At 44.6% G+C, this 24,071-nt stretch overlaps 1 protein-coding gene across 1 annotated transcript in view; it reads right to left on the reverse strand.

Moving 5' to 3' along the window:
• LOC138664259 (cytochrome P450 2G1-like) overlaps positions 1–20,600 on the reverse strand; it is a 357,037-nt gene extending 336,437 nt beyond the window's left edge. The window contains exons 1-2 of the mRNA XM_069750800.1: positions 20,420–20,600; positions 19,698–19,860 (exon numbers count right to left, since the gene is read on the reverse strand). Of these exons, the coding sequence (XP_069606901.1) occupies positions 19,698–19,860; positions 20,420–20,587 (331 nt within the window). The 5' untranslated portion in view covers positions 20,588–20,600. The remainder of the gene's footprint in view (positions 1–19,697; positions 19,861–20,419) is intronic.
• Between the last annotated feature and the right edge of the window lie 3,471 nt (positions 20,601–24,071).

Genomic DNA, 24,071 nt, shown 5'->3' on the forward strand with positions numbered 1-24,071 from the left:
TTGTCGGATTACTGGGATGTATTTGATGAGCCCAAGTCCAGTGCCCTACCTCCGCATAGGGATTGTGATTGTGCTATCGATTTGATTCCTGGTAGTAAGTTTCCTAAAGGTCGACTGTTTAATTTGTCTGTGCCTGAGCACGCCGCTATGCGGAATTACGTAAAGGAATCCTTGGAGAAGGGTCATAAACGCGTTGCTTACTCAAGGGGCCGACTTCTGGAGCTGCGCAGGCTAATGCCTTCTCCTGCGGTGGGTAGACCACGTGTCCCGTGTGAGGTAAGGCGACCCTACAGAGGCTGCAGAGCGGGCAAAAAACTTAAGGCAAGGCGAAGACGGTTTAAACCTGTAGTTCCGTCCATCATCATGGGGAATGTTCAATCACTGGGTAATAAGTCGGATGAACTGCTGGCATTAATACGGACCCAGAGGGAATACAAAGAATGCAGTTTGATATGTTTTACTGAAACATGGTTACGTGGCGAGATCCCGGACTCCATTGTTTCAGTACCAGGATTTCACATGGTCCGGGCGGATAGAGACACTATGAAGAGCGGCAAAAAAAAGGGTGGTGGAGTTATACTCTACATAAACAATGGTTGGTGCAATCAGGGGCATGTGACTGTAAGGGAGCGCCATTGTTGTCCGAACATTGAATTGCTAGCTGTTGGCCTCAGACCTTACTATATTCCTAGAGAATTCTCGCTTGTTATTGCAATAGTGTTGTACATACCACCAACTGCAAACCATGAGGCTGCAGGTGAAGTGCTGTCAGGAGTCATTGCCCGGCTCCAGATGAAACACCCCAACTCGCTTACTGTAATCTCTGGGGATTTTAACCGGGCTAAAATGTCTACTGCCTTACCTAAATTCTATCAATTTGTTAAATGTACAACACGTGACAAAATTACGTTGGACTTACTCTATGCGAATGTCAAGAATGCTTATTCATCCCCTACCCTGCCGCCCTTGGGGAAGTCTGATCACAATCTTGTACTATTGTCACCAGTCTACCAACCTGTTGTTAGTACACAGCCTGCTAAGATTAAATCAGTTAGAATGTGGAATCCAACAAATAAACAGGCTTTACAGGATTGCTTTCATCTTACAGACTGGGATGTGCTGCTTGGGACAATGGACGAGTATACAAATGTTAATGAAGTGGTTGGTAGCGTGACTGACTACATTAACTTCTGCACTGATATGTTGGTGCCGACTAAAAAGATTAGGTGTTTTGCAAACAACAAGCCATGGATAACAAAGGAATTGAAGCTTTTGCTCAACAGGAAAAAAAAGGCATTTAAACTGGGTGACAAAGAGGAAATTAAAATGATACAGCATGAATTGAAGCATAAAATAAAGGAGGCCCAGGAAGCCTTCAGAATTAAACTTGAAAAGAAACTGTCCCACAATAATACCAGAGAGGTTTGGGCAGGAATGAAATTACTGACTGGCCTTAAGCTGAGGCCTGAAAATGATCCAGGAACAATGGACAAGGCTAATGAGATGAATGAGTATTTCAGTAGATTTAGCAGTACATGTGTAATGCAAACTGATAGTGGATGGGAACTGGGTGCAAATTCTGCAACATCGATATTGGAGGATGAGCAGACCTATTTTAGAGTATCCGAAAATGATGTGAGGAGGCAGTTTAAGTCACTTAACATTGGTAAAGCTGCAGGACCTGATGGACTCAGCTCACGTGTCCTTAAAGTTTGTGCAGACCAGCTGTGTAGTGTCTTTACGCGCCTATTTAATGGAAGTCTACAAACACAGAGGGTACCAGTGTTATGGAAAACTTCCTGTCTGGTGCCGGTACCCAAGACGACTTCTCCTGCAACCCTAAATGACTATCGTCCTGTAGCCTTAACATCTCACGCTATGAAGGCCTTGGAAAAATTAGTGCTTGCTCACTTAAGATCGAGGGTCAATGCTTTTATTGATCCCCTTCAGTTTGCTTACCAACATAGATTGGGGGTGGATGATGCTATCCTTTCTCTGTTACATAGGGTACATTCATTTCAGGAGACTGACAGAACCACGGTGCGAGCGATGTTCTTCGATTTCTCGAGTGCATTTAACTCCCTGCAGCCACTTTTACTACACAAAAAGATGACTGATATGAAGGTTGAGGAGGGGATGAGAAATTGGATAACTGACTACCTATCAGATCGGCCACAGTTTGTACAGATGGGAGCAGTGGTGTCAAGCAGATTATTGAGCAGTGTAGGTGCCCCCCAGGGAACGGTGCTTGCGCCCTTTCTATTCACACTGTATACTTCAGACTTTCAGTATAAATCTGAACTTTGCCACCTTCAAAAATTTTCGGATGACTCTGTGGTTGTGGGATGCATTAGGGGAGATCAGGGGGATGAGGAATATAGAAGGGTGGTGTCGAATTTCGTGGATTGGTGCAATGGTAACTATCTGCAACTAAATGTTAAGAAAACCAAGGAGTTGGTGGCCAACTATAGCAGGATAAAGTTGGAATGCTTACCGATCACTATTGCTGGTCAGGAGGTAGAGCAGGTGGAGAGTTACAAATATTTGGGGGTCCATTTGGATAGCAAACTGGACTGGAGATGCCACTCAGAGTTTGTCTACAAGAAGGGGATGAGCAGACTGTATTTCCTAAGGAAACTGAGGTCTTTTAATGTGTGTAGCAAAATGTTAGAAATGTTCTACCAATCTGTGGTGGCAAGTGCCATCTTTTTTGCAATCACGTGCTGGGGTAGTAGTGTGCGGGCCTCTGATGCTAATAAGCTGAATAAGATTATCAAGAAGGCAAGTTCTGCTGTGGGCTGGACTCTTTTGGGGAAGTAGTGAAGAAAAGAACTCTGAAAAAGTGTATGACAATTATGAACAATAATGCACATCCACTATATGAGCTATTCATGAGACAGAAGAGCACCTTCAGTAACCGGCTTATACTCCTGAGGTGTAAGAAGGAAAAATATAGGAAATCGTTTGTGCCAACTGCCATGGGAATGTACAACAATAACATTAGGGTTAAACCACCAAGGTGAATGTCTACTTATTTCTCTACATTTCAGTTCACTCGTTGTGTATGTCCTATTCTAATGTATAATGTTCTTCTGTCAACAAACTGTCATGTCAACTATGTAATTCCTTTATGATTTTTATGTTTTAAGTCGTGCTGCTGTGATACCATAATTTCCCACGGGATCAATAAAGTGTATCGTATCGTATCGTATATTCGCCCGTCGTCGTCGCCATTGGGAGCAGGGTACTTTTTTGTGGCCAAGAAGGATGGTTCGCTGAGACCTTGTATTGATTACCGCCTTCTAAATAAAATCACGGTCAAATTTCAGTACCCCTTGCCGCTGCTGTCTGATTTGTTTGCTTGGATTAAGGGGGCTAGTTGGTTCACCAAGATAGATCTTCGTGGTGCGTATAATCTTGTGCGTATTAAACAGGGCGATGAATGGAAAACAGCATTTAATACGCCCGAGGGCCATTTTGAGTACCTGGTTATGCCATTCGGGCTTTCTAATGCTCCATCAGTGTTTCAGTCCTTTATGCATGACATCTTCCGAGAGTACCTGGATAAATTCCTGATTGTATACTTGGATGATATTTTGGTCTTCTCGGATGATTGGGAGTCTCACGTGAAGCAGGTCAGAATGGTGTTCCAGGTTCTGCGTGCGAATTACTTGTTTGTGAAGGGGTCAAAGTGTATCTTTGGTGTTCAGAAGGTTTCATTTTTGGGGTTCATTTTTTCCCCTTCTACTATCGAGATGGACCCTGTTAAAGTTCAGGCCATTTATGATTGGACTCAGCCGACATCTCTGAAGAGTCTGCAAAAGTTCCTGGGCTTTGCTAATTTTTATCGTCGCTTCATCAATAATTTTTCTAGTATTGCTAAACCATTGACTGAGTTAACCAAGAAGGGTGCTGATGTGGTCAATTGGTCTTCTGCTGCTGTGGAAGCTTTTCAAGAGTTGAAGCGTCGCTTTTCTTCTGCCCCTGTGTTGTGCCAACCAGATGTTTCGCTCCCGTTCCAGGTCGAGGTTGATGCTTCTGAGATTGGAGCAGGGGCTGTTTTGTAGCAAAGAAGTTCTGATGGCTCGGTGATGAAACCATGCGCCTTCTTTTCCAGGAAGTTTTCGCCTGCTGAGCGTAATTATGATGTTGGCAATCGAGAGTTGCTGGCCATGAAGTGGGCATTCGAGGAGTGGCGTCATTGGCTTGAAGGAGCTAAGCATCGCGTGGTGGTCTTGACTGATCACAAGAACTTGACTTATCTCGAGTCTGCCAAACGGTTGAATCCTAGACAGGCTCATTGGTCGCTGTTTTTGTCCCGTTTTGACTTTGTGGTTTCGTACCTTCCGGGCTCTAAAAATGTGAAGGCGGATGCCCTGTCTAGGAGTTTTGTGCCCGATTCTCCGGGTTTGTCTGAGCCGGCGGGTATTCTCAAAGAGGGGGTAATTTTGTCTGCCATCTCCCCTGATTTGCGGCGGGTGCTGCAAAAATTTTAGTCTAATAGACCTGACCGTTGCCCAGCGGGGAAACTGTTTGTCCCTGATAAATGGACGAGTAGAGTTATCTCTGAGGTTCATTGTTTGGTGTTGGCTGGTCATCCTGGAATCTTTGGTACCAGAGATTTGGTGGCTAGATCCTTTTGCTGGCCGTCTCTGTCGCGGGATGTGCGTTCGTTTGTGCAGTCCTGTGGGATTTGTGCTCGGGCTAAGCCCTGCTGGTCTCGTGCCAGTGTGTTGCTTTTGCCCTTGCCAGTCCCGAAGAGGCCCTGGACACATATCTCTATGGATTTTATTTCGGATCTCCCCGTCTCTCAAAAAATGTTGGTCATTTGGGTTGTTTGTGATCGCTTCTCTAAGATGGTCCATTTGGTACTCTTGTCTAAATTGCCTTCCTCCTCTGATTTGGTGCCATTGTTCTTCCAGCATGTGGTTTGTTTACATGGCATTCCGGAGAACATCATTTCTGACAGAGGTTCCCAGTTTGTTTCGAGGTTTTGGCGAGCCTTTTGTGCTAGGATGGGCATTGATTTGTCTTTTTCCTCGGCTTTCCATCCTCAGACAAATGGCCAGACTGAACGAACCAATCAGACCTTGGAAACATATCTGAGATGTTTTGTTTCTGCCGATCAGGATGATTGGGTGTCCTTCTTGCCTTTGGCTGAGTTCGCCCTTAATAATCGGGCCAGCTCGGCTACTTTGGTTTCGCCGTTTTTCTGCAATTCTGGTTTCCATCCTCGTTTCTCTTCAGGGCAGGTTGAGTCTTCTGACTGTCCTGGTGTGGATACTGTGGTGGATAGGTTGCAGCAGATTTGGACTCATGTGGTGGACAATTTGACATTGTCTCAGGAGAAGGCTCAACGTTTCGCTAACCGCAGGCGCTGTGTGGGTCCCCGACTTCGTGTTGGGGATTTGGTTTGGTTGTCATCTCGTTATATTCCTATGAAAGTTTCCTCTCCTAAGTTTAAGCCTCGTTTTATTGGTCCGTATAGGATTTCTGAGGTTCTTAATCCTGTGTCTTTTCGTTTGACCCTTCCAGCTTCTTTTTCCATCCATAACGTATTCCATAGGTCATTGTTGCGGAGATACGTGGCACCTGTGGTTCCATCCGTTGATCCTCCTGCCCCGGTTTTGGTTGAGGGGGAGTTGGAGTATATAGTGGAGAAGATTTTGGATTCTCGTATTTCGAGACGGAAACTCCAGTACCTGGTTAAGTGGAAGGGTTATAGTCAGGAAGATAATTCCTGGGTCTTTGCCTCTGATGTTCATGCTGCCGATCTGGTTCGTGCCTTTCATTTGGCTCATCCTGGTCGGCCTGGGGGCTCTGGTGAGGGTTCGGTGACCCCTCCTCAAGGGGGGGTACTGTTGTGAATTCTGTGGTCAAGCTCCCTCCTGTGGTCATGAGTGGTACTTTGGCTGGTTCTGTCTACGAGCTTCCTCTGGTGGATGTGAGTGGGGCTGCGGCTTCTGAGTTTCCTTCCTCAGGTGACGAGGTTAAGTCGTTAGGTGCTGCTGTATTTAACTCCACCTAGTTCTTTGTTCCTGGCCTCCAGTCAGTGTTCCAGTATTGGTCTTGCTTTCTCCTGGATCGTTCTTATGGCCTGTCTGCCCTGCATAAGCTAAGTTTTGCTTGTGTTACTTTTGTTTGCTATATTTTCTGTCCAGCTTGCTATATTGGTTTTTCTTGCTTGCTGGAAGCTCTGAGACGCAGAGAGAGCACCTCCGTACCGTTAGTCGGTGCGGAGGGTCTTTTTGCCCCTCTGCGTGGTTGTTTGTAGGTTTTTGTGCTGACCGCAAAGCTATCTTTCCTATGCTCGGTCTATTCAGTAAGTCGGGCCTCGCTTTGCTAAAGTCTATTTCATCTCTGTGTTTGTATTTTCATCTTAACTCACAGTCATTATATGTGGGGGGCTGCCTTTTCCTTTGGGGAATTTCTCTGAGGCAAGGTAGGCTTATTTTTCTATCTTCAGGGCTAGTTAGTTTCTCAGGCTGTGCCGAGTTGCATAGGGAGCGTTAGGCGCAATGCACGGCTACCTCTAGTGTGGTATGATAGGATTAGGGATTGCGGTCAGCAGAGTTCCCACGTCTCAGAGCTCGTCCTATGTTAGTAACTATCAGGTCACTTTGTGTGCTCTTAACCACTAGATCCATTGTGGTTCTGAATCACCTGTTCATAACAGGCTCCCTCCTGTGGTCATGAATGGTACTTCGGCTGGTTCTGTCCATGGACTTCCTCTGGTGGGTGTTTCTGAGTTTCCTTCCACAGGTGACGTGGTTAATTCGTTAGCTGCTGCTCTATTTAACTCCACTTAGATCTTTGTTCCAGGCCACCTGTCAATGTTCCAGTATTGGTCTAGTTCACTCCTGGGTCATTCTTGTGACCTGTCTTCCCATCAGAAGCTAAGTTCAGCTTGTATTTCTTTGGTTTGCTATTTTTCTGTCCAGCTTGCTATTTAATTTGTTGTCTTGCTTGCTGGAAGCTCTGGGACGCAGAGGGAGCGCCTCCGCACCATGAGTCGGTGCGGAGGGTCTTTTTGCGCCCTCTGCGTGGTCTTTTTGTAGGTTTTTGTGCTGATCGCAAAGTAACCTTTCCTATCCTCGGTCTGTTCAGTAAGTCGGGCCTCACTTTGCTAAATCTATTTCATCTCTGTGTTTGTATTTTCATCTTACTCACAGTCATTATATGTGGGGGGCTGCCTTTTCCTTTGGGGAATTTCTCTGAGGCAAGGTAGGCTTTATTTTTCTATCTTCAGGGCTAGCTAGTTTCTTAGGCTGTGCCGAGTTGCATAGGGAGTGTTAGGCGCTATCCACGGCTATTTCTAGCGTGTTTGATAGGATTAGGGATTGCGGTCAGCGGAGTTCCCACGTCCCAGAGCTCGTCCTTTATTATCAGTAACTATCAGGTCATTCCGTGTGCTCTTAACTACCAGGTCCATTATTGTCCTGACCACCAGGTCATAACATCTGTCCTCTTGTATGAATAATCTCACTGCAAGGGTACAAAACATTCAAGATTTTGTGGTTCAGAATCCGATGTTAGAGCCTAGGATTCCAATTCCTTATTTTTTTGGGGGGGATAGATCTAGGTTTCTGAATTTCAAAAATTATTGTAAATTGTTTCTTGCTTTGAAACCTCGCTCCTCAGGGGACCCTGTTCAACAAGTGAAAATCATTATTTCTTTGTTACGTGGCGACCCTCAAGACTGGACATTTTCCCTTGCGCCAGGAGATCCGGCATTGCGTGATGTTGATGCGTTTTTTCTGGCGCTCGGATTGCTTTATGATGAACCTAACTCAGTGGATCAGGCAGAGAAAATTTTGCTGGCTCTGTGTCAGGGTTAGGATGAGGTAGAAATATATTGTCAGAAGTTTAGGAAGTGGTCTGTACTCACTCAGTGGAATGAATGTGCCCTGGCAGCAATTTTCAGAAAGGGTCTCTCTGAAGCCCTTAATGATGTCATGGTGGGATTTCCCACGCCTGCTGGTCTGAATGAGTCTATGTCTTTGGCCATTCAGATCGATCGACGCTTGCATGAGCGTAAAGCTGTGCACCATTTGGCGGTATTATCTGAGCATAGACCTGAGCCTATGCAATGTGATAGGACTTTGACCAGAGCTGAACGGCAAGAACACAGACGTCGGAATGGGCTGTGTTTTTACTGTGGTGATTCCACTCATGCTATCTCCGATTGTCCTAAGCGCACTAAGCGTTTCGCTAGGTCTGCTACCATTGATACGGTACAGTCGAAATTTCTTTTGTCCGTTACTCTGATTTGCTCTTTGTCATCCTATTCTTTTATGGCATTTGTGGATTCAGGCGCTGCCCTGAATTTGATGGACTTGGAGTTTGCTAGGCGCTGTGGTTTTTTCTTGGAGCCCTTGCAGTATCCTATTCCATTGAGAGGAATTGATGCTACGCCTTTGGCCAAGAATAAGCCTCAGTACTGGACCCAATTGACCATGTGTATGGCTCCTGCACATCAGGAGGATATCTGCTTTCTGGTGTTGCATAATCTGCATGATGTGGTCGTATTGGGGTTGCCATGGCTACAGGTTCATAATCCAGTATTGGACTGGAAATCTATGTCTGTGTCCAGCTGGGGTTTTCAGGGAGTACATGGTGATGTTCCATTTCTGTCTATTTCGTCATCCACCCCTTCTGAAGTCCCGGAGTTTTTGTCGGATTACCGGGATGTATTTCAGTAAATCAGTAAATCCAGTGCCCTACCTCCTCATAGGGATTGTGATTGTGCTATCAATTTGATTCCTGGTAGTAAGTTTCCTAAGGGCCGACTGTTCAATTTATCTGTGCCAGAGCACACCGCTATGCAGAGTTATGTAAAGGAATCCTTGGAGAAGGGTCATATTCGCCCGTTGTCGTCACCATTGGGAGCAGGGTTCTTTTTTGTGGCCAAGAAGGATGGTTCTTTGAGACCTTGTATTGATTACCGCCTTCTTAATAAGATCACAGTCAAATTTCAGTACCCTTTGCCGCTGCTGTCGGATTTATTTGCTCGGATTAAGGGGGCTAGTTGGTTCACCAAGATAGATCTTCGTGGTGCGTATAATCTTGTGCGTATTAAGCAGGGTGATGAATGGAAAACAGCATTTAATACGCCCGAGGGCCATTTTGAGTACCTGGTTATGCCATTTGGGCTTTCCAATGCTCCATCAGTATTTCAGTCCTTTATGCATGACATCTTCCGAGAGTACCTGGATAAATTACTGATTGTATATTTGGATGATATTTTGGTCTTCTCGGATGATTGGGAGTCTCACGTGAAGCAGGTCAGAATGGTGTTCCAGGTCCTTCGTGCGAATTCCTTGTTTGTGAAGGGGTCAAAGTGTCTCTTTGGAGTTCAGAAGGTTTCATTTTTGGGTTTCATTTTTTCCCCTTCTACTATCGAGATGGACCCTGTTAAAGTCCAGGCCATTTATGATTGGACTCAGCCGACATCTGTGAAGAGTCTGCAAAAGTTCCTGGGCTTTGCTAATTTTTATCATCGCTTCATCAGTAATTTTTCTAGTGTTGCTAAACCGTTGACTGATTTGACCAAGAAGGGTGCTGATGTGGTCAATTGGTCTTCTGCGGCTGTGGAAGCTTTTCAAGAGTTGAAGCGTCGTTTTGCTTCTGCCCCTGTGTTGTGCAAGCCAGATGTTTCGCTTTCGTTTCAGGTCGAGGTTGATGCTTCTGAGATTGGAGCAGGGGCTGTTTTGTCGCAAAGAAGTTCTGATGGCTCGGTGATGAAACCATGTGCCTTCTTTTCTAGAAAGTTTTCGCCTGCTGAGCGCAATTATGATGTTGGCAATCGAGAGTTGTTGGCCATGAAGTGGGCATTCGAGGAGTGGCGTCATTGGCTTGAAGGAGCCAAGCATCGCGTGGTGGTCTTGATGGATCACAAGAATTTGACTTATCTCGAGTCTGCCAAACGGTTGAATCCTAGACAGGCTCGTTGGTTGCTATTTTTCTCCCGTTTTGATTTTGTGGTTTCGTACCTTCCAGGCTCTAAGAATGTGAAGGCTGATGCCCTGTCAAGGAGTTTTGTGCCTGACTCTCCGGGTGTTCCTGAGCCGGCGGGTATTCTCAAAGAGGGGGTAATTTTGTCTGCCATCTCCCCTGATTTGCGGCGGGTGCTGCAAAAATTTCAGGCTGATAGACCTGACCGTTGCCCAGCGGAGAAACTGTTTGTCCTTGATAAATGGACTAGTAGAGTTATCTCTGAGGTTCATTGTTCGGTGTTGGCTGGTCACCCTGGAATCTTTGGTACCAGAGATTTGATGGCTAGATCCTTTTGGTGGCCGTCTTTGTCGCGGGATGTGCGTTCTTTTGTGCAGTCCTGTGGGACTTGTGCTCGGGCTAAGCCCTGCTGTTCTCGTGCCAGTGGGTTGCTGGGATCTTCCCGTCTCTCAAAAGATGTCAGTCATTTGGGTGGTCTGTGATCGCTTCTCTAAGATGGTCCATTTGGTACCCTTGTCTAAATTGCCTTCCTCCTCTGATTTGGTGCCATTGTTTTTCCAGCATGTGGTTCGTTTACATGGCATTCCAGAGAACATCGTTTCGGACAGAGGTTCCCAGTTTGTTTCGAGGTTTTGGCGAACCTTTTGTGCTAGGATGGGCATTGATTTGTCTTTTTCCTCGGCTTTCCATCCTCAGACAAATGATCAAACCGAACGAACTAATCAGACTTTGGAAACATATCTGAGATGCTTTGTTTCTGCTGATCAGGATGATTGGGTGTCCTTTTTGCCTTTGGCTGAGTTCGCCCTTAATAATCGGGCCAGCTCGGCTACTTTGGTTTCGCCGTTTTTCTGCAATTCAGGTTTCCATCCTCGTTTCTCTTCAGGGCAGGTTGAGTCTTCGGACTGTCCTGGTGTAGATACTGTGGTGGATAGGTTGCAGCAGATTTGGACTCATGTGGTGGACAATTTGACATTGTCCCAGGAGAAGGCTCAACGTTTCGCTAACCGCCGGCGCTGTGTGGGTCCCCGACTTCGTGTTGGGGATTTGGTTTGGTTGTCGTCTCGTTATGTTCCTATGAAGGTTTCCTCTCCTAAGTTTAAGCCTTGTTTCATTGGTCCGTATAAGATTTCTGATGTTCTCAATCCTGTGTCGTTTCGTTTGACCCTTCCAGCTTCTTTTGCCATCCATAATGTATTCCATAGGTCATTGTTGCGGAGATACGTGGCGCCTGTGGTTCCATCCGTTGATCCTCCTGCTCCGGTGTTGGTTGAGGGGTAGTTGGAGTATGTGGTGGAGAAGATTTTGGATTCTCGTATTTCGAGACGGAAACTCCAGTACCTGGTCAAGTGGAAGGGTTATGGTCAGGAAGATAATTCCTGGGTCTTTGCCTCCGATGTTCATGCTGCCGATCTGGTTCGTGCCTTTCATTTGGCTCGTCCTGGTCGGCCTGGGGGCTCTGGTGAGGGTTCGGTGACCCCTCCTCAAGGGGGGGGTACTGTTGTGAATTCTGTTGGCAAGCTCCATCCTGTGGTCATGAGTGGTACTTCGGCTGGTTCTGTCCATGAGCTTCCTCTGGTGGTTGTGAGTGGAGCTGCGGCTTCTGAGTTTCCTTCCACAGGTGACGAGGTTAATTCGTTAGCTGGCTGCTCTATTTAACTCCACTTAGATCATTGCTCTATGCCACCTGTCAATGTTCCAGTATTGGTCTAATTCTCTCCTGGATCGTTCTTGTGACCTGTCTTCCCAGCAGAAGCTAAGTTCCTGCTTGTTTTTCTCTGGTTTGCTATTTTTCTGTCCAGCTTGCTATTTTGATTTTGTCTTGCTTGCTGGAAGCCTTGGGACGCAGAGGGAGCGCCTCCGCACCATAAGTCCGTGCGGAGGGTCTTTTTGCGCCCTCTGCATGGTCTTTTTGTAGTTTTTTGTGAGGACCGCAAAGTTACCTTTCCTATCCTCTGTCTGTTCAGTAAGTCGGGCCTCACTTTGCTAAATCTATTTCATCTCTGTGTTTGTAATTTTCATCTTTACTCACAGTCATTATATGTGGGGGGCTGCCTTTTCCTTTGGGGAATTTCTCTGAGGCAAGGTAGGCTTTATTTTTCTATCTCTAGGGCTAGCTAGTTTCTTAGGATGTGTCGAGTTGCATAGGGAGCGTTAGGAGCAATCCACGGCTATTTCTAGTGTGTGTGATAGGATTAGGGATTGCGGTCAGCAGAGTTCCCACGTCTCAGAGCTCGTCCTATATGATTAGTAGCTATCAGGTCGTTCCGTGTGCTCTTAACCACCAGGTCCATTATTTTCCTTACCACCAGGTCATAACACATGACCATGCCTGGCTGTAGGTTCAGAGGTATCAGCCACAGATCTTCCTGCTCTTTCAGAGCTGTCCACAACTCGTCATCATTGTGCGGCTTGTCACCTAAGCATATTAGCTTCACCACAGCCTGTTGCCGCTTGGCTGAGAGAGTGCTGCAGTACTTCCAGCTTCTGACTGATGTTTTACCTTCAGAGATGGAGGCTGAAGAGGATGCAAAAGAGGAGGAAGTGCAGGAGCTGTAGACTGTGGATGCAACCCAGATTGACATAGGGCCCGCAATACTCAGGGTTGGGAGGATGTGCACCATCCCAAGGTTGGACTGGGTCCCGGCTTCCACTATGTAAACCCAGTGTGTCGTTAGTGAGATGTACCGTCCCTGACCACAAGCACTTGTCCACGTGTCTGTGGTTAGGTGGACTGTCCCAATAACAGCATTGTGGAGGGCACGGGTAATGTTGTGGGACACGTGCTTGTTTGTGTAATGTCGTGACGGGAGACCAGGAAAAATTGTGGTGGCTGGGTAAGGAGCACCATGTGATGGTCACCGTCATCAAGTAGCGAAAAGCTTACATCTCCCATGGGCCTAAAATGCAACCTTTCGGGCGCAAGCAGATGACAAATGTGTGAATTTAGTACCGTTGGGTTTGCCTGCATATTTTCGCTTGCGTTCCAAGGACTGGGGTATGGACAACTGAATGCTGCACTGATACAAGGAAGTGGATGTGCTTTTTGATGGTGCTAGTTGAGTTTGTGTGCAACTGCAGATGCAGAGCATGAGGCATCTTTGCATGCACCATGGACAGGGGATTGGCTTGCACGCACAACATCGGAAGATGCAGTGGTATTACCCGCAGACACTGTTCATGGAGCCTTGTGTTCAACTAACAAAGTCGGGTGCTTTACTGCCATGTGCCTGATCATGCTTGTGGTGGTTAGGATGGGAGTTTTGTTACCCCTGCTTATGGGGGCATGGCCAGTGGTGCAAATGGCCTTTTTGGGTTTATTGGCACAGTCTTTAAAAAACAACCAGGCTGTTACGGGGACATTCAGTGTCTCCCTCTTCCACGCCACCTCCTCACCTCGACCCCGGTCTTACGGTGTTCCCCAAGGCTCAGTTCTAGGACCCCTACTCTTCTCCATCTACACCTTCGGCCTGGAACAGCTGATGTAATGGCACGGTTTGCAATATCATCAGTATGCCGATGACATGCAGATCTACCCATCTGTACCTGACATCACCTCCTTACTGACCAAAATCACACGTCTTCCTGCTATTTCATCCTTTTCTGCTCGCTTTCAAAAAGTTGACATTGTAAAACAGAATACATCATCTTTCAACCATCTCACGCTAAATAGACATGAGAGCTGTGTATGCATCATTCGGTAGCACTTTAGTAAGAGGGAAAGTTTGCCCAAGAGAAAATGATTTTACAGACATTCATGGCCTTTTTTGCACATTTTTTGCAGCTGTGATCTTCATCTTCTTGGTGTGGATGTGGTAAATTTCAAAGTCGTCATCAATACCATCATCGTCCATATCTTGTAAAGAGGGAATCTGGTGTTTCCCAGGGTCGTGGTTATCTTCGTTTAGTGGCATTACTTTAACAGTGTTTGTTACACTACAATCAATAGTTTTCAACTGTGACATTTGGATATTATTGCTAATATGTCTGGGTGAAGATGAAGAAGCTTGTGTCACGGGTGTGTTTATAGTTACGGATGGTGCACTCCTCTTTAAACTTAGTTTTTCACAAGCGTCCATCAGTTTGTTTGGTTTTCAGCCAACACTGTCTGCTTTCTCTAATTCAGCATCTCACGAACATGTTGCACTTTGCCCTTTAGACAGACACGTGCGTCTTTGGCCACATATTTCGACAGGCATTTTTTAGGCCGAATCTAACGCGCATCTGTTACACCGATCTTCTGATGGATATTAAACGCATTCTGGTAATTGGTGGTGGCTAAATGACTAATCATTGTAGGCTGTATCCTGGATCTCATACCTCCCATAGCCACCGCTGTTATTAACCATGTACTTTCCCATTCCTGTCATCACCATGCCCCTTTTCCTGATCACTTCATACAACGATTCGTCCGCCTTTTTTTTTTAAATGCACCTTCTCAGCAGCAGTTATGTAGGAAACCACTTTACAGTTTTGCAAGGTGTTTATGATGCCCGTAAACAATTTAAAAAAAAAAATTAGCCCCCCCATGGGGAAATGTTTGACAGCCCATGCACTTAGTGTATGGGCATTACAAGTCTAGGAGACCCGCTCCTTTACATTGGGCCTGCTTTTTAATGAGGCCTTCCTCCACCTCTAATCATTTTCCACCACTAGATCACCAGGGTTCACGTGTTCCGTGCTGCAACAGACATACAGTCAATTTTTTGGCAATATTTTAAAAAATGTACCACCATTGGGGAATTGTTTGTCAGCTCATGTACTCCATTACAAGTTTCAGAGACCCACACCCCTACATTGGGCCTACTTCTTAACTTGGTTTCCTGCAATGTCTCTGCCTTATCCCCGACTACATGACCTGGGTGAACGTGGTCTGTACTGTTATAGGCCACTGAATTTTGGGCAAAAGGGGCTGGGATGGGAATAGTATATTTTTAAAAAAGGTACCCTCTATTGGTGAAACCACATTCTTGTTGGCAAAAACTTTGTAACATTTGTGTACCTTAAAGAGCTCACTTGAAAAGCTCATTTTTGTGTCGCCTGGTTGCTCACATTGGACACAATACACTTCATATAAATTTGATAAAGCAATGCTGTTAGTTTGGCTCAGTAGTTCATTACAAATACTTCTTTGTCCACTATATTAGTTTATCTCCTTGAGAGCCATAACTTTGGCTGCATAAAATATACAAATGGCGAATATACAAATGGCGATTTCGAATCCAGATTGAAATATACTGAATGCATTCAGACAATTATATAGCTGCATTTCTTGTAAAACATTTACAGATGTGACAGGCAATGCTCATAATGACACAATCTTGAGAAATGTTTGTTTATTCACTTCACAAAGAGTTCTAAGCTTCTATATGTTTGTTGTTTGTCATTGTAAAACATTAAGGTTTACTGAACCTCTGCCTGTGGTGGTTTTATCTAAATCCTTGTGGCTTTTATATTCTAAGGGTTTATGGCTCCTCGTCAGATGACTCCATGATATCTCAGTTTCATCCGACCTTGAAAGCTGGTCACTTGAAGGTCTGGGTGAAACTAGAGTTACAGCATAGTGTAAATCACTGTATAAGACCAGAGAAACATGACTAAGACAGATGCAAAACTGGGCTACCTGTACATGTACAATGGGCTGATACCTGCATAATTGTGGATGCCTATGCAGTTTGGTGAATCTCCCTAGGGTTCTCTGTCTTGTTGCTGCTTCTCTGATATTCCAGACGGATGATGTTTAAAAGCCTCTTGGTGATGATGTAAGTATACTGTGTGTAGTTAATCTTTATATACAGTACAGACCAAAAGATTGGACACACCTTCTCATTTAAAGATTTTTCTGTATTTTCATGACTATGAAAATTGTACATTCACACTGAAGGCATCAAAACTATGAATTAACACATATGAAATTATATACTTAACAAAAAAGTGTGAAACAACTGAAATTATGTCTTATATTCTAGGTTCTTCAAAGTAGCCACATTTGCTTTGATTACTGCTTTGCACGCTCTTGGAATTCTCTTAATGAGCTTCAAAAGGTAGTCACCGGGAAAGGTCTTCCAACAATCTTGAAGGAGTTCCCAGAGATGCTTAGCACTTGTTGGCCCTTTTGCCTTCACTCTGCCGTCCAGCTCACCCAAAACCATCTTGATTGGGTTCCGGTCTGGTGACTGTGGAGGCCAGGTCATCTGGCGTAGTACCCCATCACTCTCCTTCTTGGTCAAATAGTCCTTACACAGCGTGAAGGTGTGTTTGGGGTCATTGTCCTGTTGAAAAATAAATGATGGTCCAACTAAACGCAAACCGCATGGAATAGCATGCAGCTGCAAGATGCTGTGGTAGCCATGCTGGTTCAGTATGCCTTCAATTTTGAATAAATCCTTAACAATGTCACCAGCAAAGCAATCCCACACCATCACACCTCCTCCTCCATGCTTCACGGTGGGAACCAAGCATGTAGAGTCCATCCGTTCACCTTTTCTGAGCCGCACAAAGACACAGTAATTGGAACCAAATATCTCATATTTGGACACATCAGACCAAAGCACAGATTTCCACTGGTCTAATGTCCATTCCTTGTGTTCTTTAGCCCAAACAAGTTTCTTCTGCTTGTTGCCTGTCCTTAGGACTGGTTTCCTAGCAGCTATTTTACCATGAAGGCCTGCTGCACAAAGTCTCCTCTTCACAGTAGTTGTAGAGATGTGTCTGCTGCTAGAACTCTGTGTGACATTGGCCTGGTCTCTAATCTGAGCTGCTGTTAACCTGCAATTTCTGAGGCTGGTGACTCGGATAAACTTATCCTCAGAAGCAGAGGTGACTCTTGGTCTTCCTTTCCTGGTGCAGTCCTCATGTGAGCCAGTTTCTGCGCAGCGCTTGATGGTTTTTGTCACTGCACTTGGGGACACTTTCAAAGTTTTACCTATTTTTCAGACTGACTGACCTTCACTTCTTAAAGTAATGATGGCCACTCTTTTTCTTTACTTAGCTGCTTTTTTCTTGCCATAATACAAATTCTAACAGTCTATTCAGTAGGACTATCAGCTATGTATCCACCAGACTTCTGCACAACACAACTGATGGCTCCAACCCCATTTATAAGGCAAGAAATTAAACCTGACAGGGCACACCTGTGAATTGAAAACCATTCCCGGTGACTACCTCTTAAAGCTCATCAAGAGAATGCCAAGAGTGTGCGAAGCAGTCATCAAAGCAAAAGGTGGCTACTTTTTTTTTTCCAATAATTTTTATTAGGATTTTAACAATTTTTAACTTGGTAGGGTAAACCAGGAGGGGGAGGAAGGGAAGGGAAGGGATATGAAATTAGGAAAGGAAACCCCTATGAAAATAGGGGGAAAATGACAGGTTTACAAATGTATAGGAGTCATATTTTTACGATACATCCTGAAATAGAGTTCCTACGTGTACATTAGCTTGTGGTGTAGATTAACGTATTATTGTAAAATCTTAAACAGTGTAACTGAGATATAAAATTATGTGTTGTAGCTTCATAAAACCTGAAACAGAGTTCCTACATGAGTACATTAGCTTATGATGTAGCCTAAAGTGTTATTGAAAAAGCTTAAACTATGTAACTGAAATATAAGATTGTGTGTTGTAGCTTTATAAAACCTGAAAACTAGCATAAAATAGCATAAAATAGATTTCTTATATGAATATGAATACATGAAAATGTGCTTGTGAAGTTATTGAGTTCAACAACGCTTCTCACGTAAAAATAATTATTCAATCTGAAATACAAAACTGAAATCTGTAGCGCTCAGTAAAACATGAAAACCTGTCCGGTCCGGGGTCACCTTAAGAGACCCAGAATCCTGTTGGAGGGCAATGTCCGGTTCAATGTTAGTAGCTTTTTTAAGGGGAATTAGCAGGAGCTCCTGTGGAACACGTCTGCTCCCTTCCCCTGGCAAACCACGCCCCCCAAAAGGTGGCTACTTTTAAGAACCTAGAATATAAGGCATAATTTCAGTTGTTTCGCACTTTTTTGTTAAGTACATAATTCCACATGTGTTAATTCATAGTTTTGATGCCTTCAGTGTGAATGTACAATTTTCATAGTCATGAATATACAGAAAAATCTTTAAGTGAGAAGGTGTGTCCAAACTTTTGGTCTCTACTGTATATATTACATAATTTGCGCAAAAATACCTTGTAGAAAATAATGACATATTTATTAAAAGATCCATAAAAACTAAATTCAGCCAATCGGCTGTTTAGAAACCGAATAAAATAAGTCCAACTGAAGTCCCAAGAGTCAGATTGATTAACTCCAAAGCGTATGATGTTTAAACAATTGATGCACAGAGTCCCCTACAATAAATGACTTGACGATAACACTGTATGCGATAAGGTTACTTCTATAACCAGGATACTTGAGTCCACAGTGCGGGATTCTTCTCTGAAGATGATTGCAGCAATAAAAAGTACTTTTGGGAGCGTGGTCCAGGCCGGTGACGCGCTCCTTGAGCCTGCTTCCCAACAGCGTGCGAGCGTGTTGGAGCTCGTTGTTGAAGTCCACAGCACTAGGGTAGACCAACAGGACCTTGCGTGATGTAGATTGTCACGTGACCAGCGGGGGTAAGATGCGTCGTAAGGACCAATTCCTACACGTTTCGGAGACCCCCCTACCATGTGCAAGCTTTAAGAAATGTGCAAATAGAAAGGGGAATGTGGCACAAACAAAATAAAGGTGTTGAACACAGAAAAGTCAGCAACAAAAGGGCACAAATGCAATAATTATTTTTCGCTCATCATTAGTGTTGAGCGATACCGTCCGATATTTGAAAGTATCGGTATCGGATGGTATCGGATATCGCCGATACCGATATCCGATACCAATACAAGTCAATGGGACACAAATATCGGAAGGTATCCTCTATGGTTCCCAGGGTCTGAAGGAGAGGAAACTCTCCTTCAGGCCCTGGGATCCATATTCATGTGTAAAATAAAGAATAAAAATAAAAAATATTGATATACTTACCCTCAGGCGTGCCCTGGTTGTCACCGCTGCAACCACCATGCTTCCCTTTCTAAGAATGAGCGCGTTAAGGACCTTCGATGACGTCGCAGCTTGTGATTGTACACTAGCACATGGCCGTGCAGTCATGCAAAGCTTATATAGCTGCAGTACGTTCAGGACCTTCCAATAAAGGACCAATAGGCAGCTGCCACAGAAGTTAGCCCTTTCAGGACCCTCCAGGAGGCCCAATGGAAACCGCTGCAGCATCTGAGCATGTGGCCCTCGATCTCCAATGGGAGATCTCACCCTGGGCATGCTCAGAAGGGAAGAAGCAGGACTTAGTCTCAAAAATGTCCACTCGCTGCTGCCCAGCACTGGCTTTAATGGCAAAAGCTGGAGAAGCAACAGCAAGCTTAAGCACAGGGTGAGACTGAGTCAGACGCAAGGACCGACGTCTCTGCTGAGCAGGTTTCATTGTGGCAGGAGAAGAATGGGAGACCGCAGCAGAAACGGCCTGAGATTCCCCCTGTGCAGAAGCGGAAACTTGACCTCTAACAGAGGGAATCTGCAAACAAGGGTGGCTACTGACAGTGGTTCTTCTTTTTTACAATGAGAATTAAAGTTGGTTTGGCACCGTATGTTGTTTGGCTATAAGACAAAGTCTCATCTACTTCTAACATACCATATGCACTTCTGTAATACTTCATAATGATTCTTGCTTTTGCTAAAATTGATGGAAATTAAAAGTTGAACTTCTTACCTTGTCCATTGGACAATCTGGATGTTATTGGCATAGGCCCACGATCACCGAATCTATGTGAATAATTTATCAAGGCGTCTTTAACCACTGCATATCCACAGAGCACAACCACTGGTGAATTACCATTCCAAACTGTGAAGACTGGACCGTACTGCTTACATAACTGGAAAGAAAAAAACTAAAACATCACTTTTCAATGGCTTTTAAAAATGAAAAGACAAGAAACACCTAAAAATCTGTTACACAATAATATGCTTTCACTTCCTTGATGGCAATAAATGTAAAAACAAAGCTCCACTTTGATGCATCAAGTAAAACACAAAAGTTGACACTAGAATCAGTCACCAATGGTAGCCCAGTCATGTATTTGGCAAGTATAGGTGGTCAAGAGGTTGTCCCACGATGTATGGAAACACTAATATCTATTGTGACACTATATTTGGAATGAAGGCCATGGAGAGGGTCACACTCTACTATTCAACCTTTTGTATTTCTCCATTCTAATATCCACCCTTCTAACATATTAGGGCATTTGCTAACCATTCTTTTCTAATATGTAGATTATACCATGATTCTGCTAGTGCTTGAACTTCAAGTTATCTATCTAAATGGAAGGAAATCTCAAATCTGGCATGTCCAATGGACCACCATTAACCTTTATAAGTTTTCTCCATTTGAAATTGCTCTAGCAAGGGAAAATATACACAACCCTATTTGTTTACCTTGAGGTAAGACTCGTACAGCACAAAACTTCCTTGGAAAAGGTTTCCGAAGAACGGCAAAGGAATCGGTCCAGGAGGAAAATAAAGACGTCTCCTGTGTAACCTCCAAGAAAATAGTAGAAAAGAGAAGAGAATGAAAAGACTCAGAAACAATGTAGACACCTCCATGATCTTTAACGAAATGTGTAAACTATAAGTGAATTTACTTTGAGCTCTTGCAATCTAACAATTATTAACATCCTAAAGATCTTGTTCAGCATGTTACATTTTAACTAATTTAAAAGCACATCATGTACCAAACCTTTGGCCCGATTGCTAGTCTGAAAGTAAACTAACCTAGCATTTGTTTAAAGGGAACATAGTGACATGGGTGCACTATGGAAGTGGAGCAGTCATTAGGTAGTGACCCAGTCGAGAGAGTGTCCTTCCCTTTAAGTAATCCTGCATTGTGAGTAGCTTCTGTACACTACAGCTCACTCTCTAACTGCCCCTCTACATTATTCAAGAGAAAAAAAAAGGTGTAAAAAACCAGCACACCTACTAGGCATGTATTGTGGGGAAGCCCGGATACTGTGCAGTCATCATGTGGAACGGTAAGGCAAACAGGAAAAGAGAAAATCCAGCTTCCAAAAATATCCAAATTTTATTAAGAATAAAATCCAAAGTCCAAAAACATGGTTCACAGGAGAATGAGTAGCAGCAGGCTACGCGTTTCGAACAGTGTGTTCTTTTTCAAAGCTGCTCACTATACATCACAGCATGGTTAAATACCAGATGCAACCAATCACAATGGATGAGTCTATTGGAGCGCCCCCAGATGCAGGGCCGCTGGTTACTCGGTACCGGTCCTCTGCTGACTCAGTTCTGGGGATGTCACAGTGGCTGGACCCGGTCCGTGACCCTGCCAAGGGGCGTCCAATGAAAGGTGATGCGAGTCTGTCAAGGTTTCGTGACGCCACCTGTGATGTTGGGTCAGGGCGACCGACGCTGCTTGGGGTCCACTGGGGTGATGTAATGGCAGCTAGATGGTGAAACTTCCCACAGGTGAAGTATGTCCCCAGGGCTTCCAAGTAAGGTGGATGGTGATGGTGCGAGGTGCAGACAATAACGAGGACACAGGGTTGCAGGCTATTTACCTCTTTACTGGTGACTTCAGGATCCTCAATCCAGAGCACAGTTAACAGGGCTGTCTGAGACCGGCCGGTCCGATGGCACATCCAGAGTTCCCTTTGCAGGTGGAAATCGTTGCCTACCAATAGCGCCTGTGTGTTGTAGTGCTACCCTGCTGAGCATTCGGAATAGTCCTCACAACTTCTGTTCTCGTTCGTTTGTTCTAGTTCTTTCTAATTCGTTCCAGATGTTTCTAGTTTCTCGTCCCCCAGGTATGTTATGGCTAGGACGCACCCGTTTGACGGGTAGGCTCGGAGCTCTTCCAGGACCCTAGAGGTGCCCCTCTCCACGCATTGCCCCCTATGTCTGCGTAGGTGATGTAAGGTAGACAGCCAACCTATAATTAACTGTCCTGCGGAGTTTGAAGTAAGGCATAGAGTCACTTACTTCCTCGGTGTTCCGGCCACCGGCTACGCGCCTCAGTAGGATGTTGCCGTTCTCGGGGCACGACTCCTACTGGTTCTCCTTGTTTTGATCTCGTTTCTCACTGTTCCACAATATCCTTCGCTTCGTGTCTCTTTCTTAGGATACCGCCGCAAGGTAGTGCAGGCGCAGTTCCGTAACGTTCTGTTCTGTTCGCTAGGTACTTGCCAGGTTCCCACGCCTGACAGGGACCCCCTGTGTCTTTTCCTTGCAACACCCCCTGCCACGGGATGTTGCCTGAATCCAACCCAGTCAGCTTCTGTTCTAACTTCCTATCCATCCCCTAGTTTTACCAGTGTGAGGAGTGGCCCCATAAATAAAGCCTTTTTCTCCCCCTAGTGGCCGGAGTGTGAAGTGTAATGTGTGTGGGTGATACCTGGTCAGTAGAACTCCTTTAGTGCCATCAGACGTACCATTACTCCCCTTAGTGGCAGAGCGACGTTACTGCAATGACCAGATCTCTGGGGCACTGCACTATTACCTGACACATAAGTATATTTGTTATAACCAACAAGAACAGAAAGGACTGCACTAGAGCGAATACGAAATCCGACAGGCAGGACTGATGGCGGACAAATGAAAATCAGGTATTCACGAATGCTTGTGGGCTGCGGTGCTCTGCATACTAAAGTAGAACAGATAGTCCAAAATAGCCAAAGCAGAAAAAATATGCGGCACTCACCCCAATCTGGCAGTGGAAATCGTGAATTTTATTGGAGAAACTGAAAGAAAAGCATCCGTCAGGACATCAGGTACACAGGAGGGTGCGGTATAGGAGTGTGGACGACGGCCGTTTCGCACACAGAGGTGTGTCCCGTCATCGGGTCCCGTCGAAGCACCTCTGTGTGTGAAACGGCCGTCGTCCACACTCCAATACCGCACCCTCCTGTGTACCTGATGTCCTGACGGATGCTTTTCTTTCAGTTTCTCCAATAAAATTCACGATTTCCACTGCCAGATTGGGGTGAGTGCCGCATATTTTTTCTGCTTTGGATAAGTATATTTGTGCAATAAAAACATCAGAAAAAACCAAACAACTTAAAAAAAATAAAAAAAACTAACATGCAAAAACACAGAAAATAACATAGAAACTATATACATAAGTAATATCTTAATAATGGAACATAATTTCTTTGCGAGCGTTTAAGCCCGCAGGATGGCAAGTGTTAAGGCAAAACATCCAATAAGCCTCTCGCGTCATTATTAAGCGTCTCTTGAAGTCTCCTCCTTTGGCTGACATCACAAGCTTCTCAATGCAGACAACACGAAGAAATGCTGTGCTCCTCTGGTGACAGGTAACAAAATGCTTTGAGGCATGAGACATGGAGCGATTACTATTAGTGGAGACAAGAATATCAGTGATATGCTCAGAAATACGGATCTTAAGCAGATGAGTAGTACAACCTATATAACTCAATTTACATTTTGTACATGTGATCATATATACTACATTTCTGCTGTTACAATTAATAAATCGCTGTATTTTGAATTCTTGTCTATTGTCACTATCATAAAAAGAATGTGCAACAACAGAGTGAGCACATGTGCGGCATCTAGGAGCACCACAGCGATAAAAGCCAATATGATGCAGCCAGGTACGCGAGGTATTACCAGAATCAAAAAAACTTGGAGAAAGAATGTCAGATAAAGTGGTGGCTTTTTTTGCAACCACTTGACACCCTAAAGATAGAATAGTGGACAGAATTTCATCCTCATACAAAATAGGAATGTTTTTTAAAATGAGAGACTTAATCATATTGTATTGGGGACTATATTTGATGGAACAAAATGTTTTAATATTCTGACTGTCACTCTTCACCCCATCTCTTGGCATAAGCATATCACTCCGCCTTTTCTTTTTAACTATATTTTTTGCTCTGTCCAGAGACCAATTCGAATAACCCCTCTTCTTCAATTTCTCACAACATGAATCAATTTCTTGCTTAACCCCTTCATGACCGGGGGATTTTTCGTTTTTCCGTGTTCGTTTTTCGCTCCCCTCCTTCCCAGAGCCATAACTTTTTTATTTTTCTGTCAATTTGGCCATGTGAGGGCTTAT

Source organism: Ranitomeya imitator, chromosome 2 (assembly GCF_032444005.1).
Source record: "Ranitomeya imitator isolate aRanImi1 chromosome 2, aRanImi1.pri, whole genome shotgun sequence".
Lineage (NCBI taxonomy): Eukaryota > Metazoa > Chordata > Amphibia > Anura > Dendrobatidae > Ranitomeya > Ranitomeya imitator.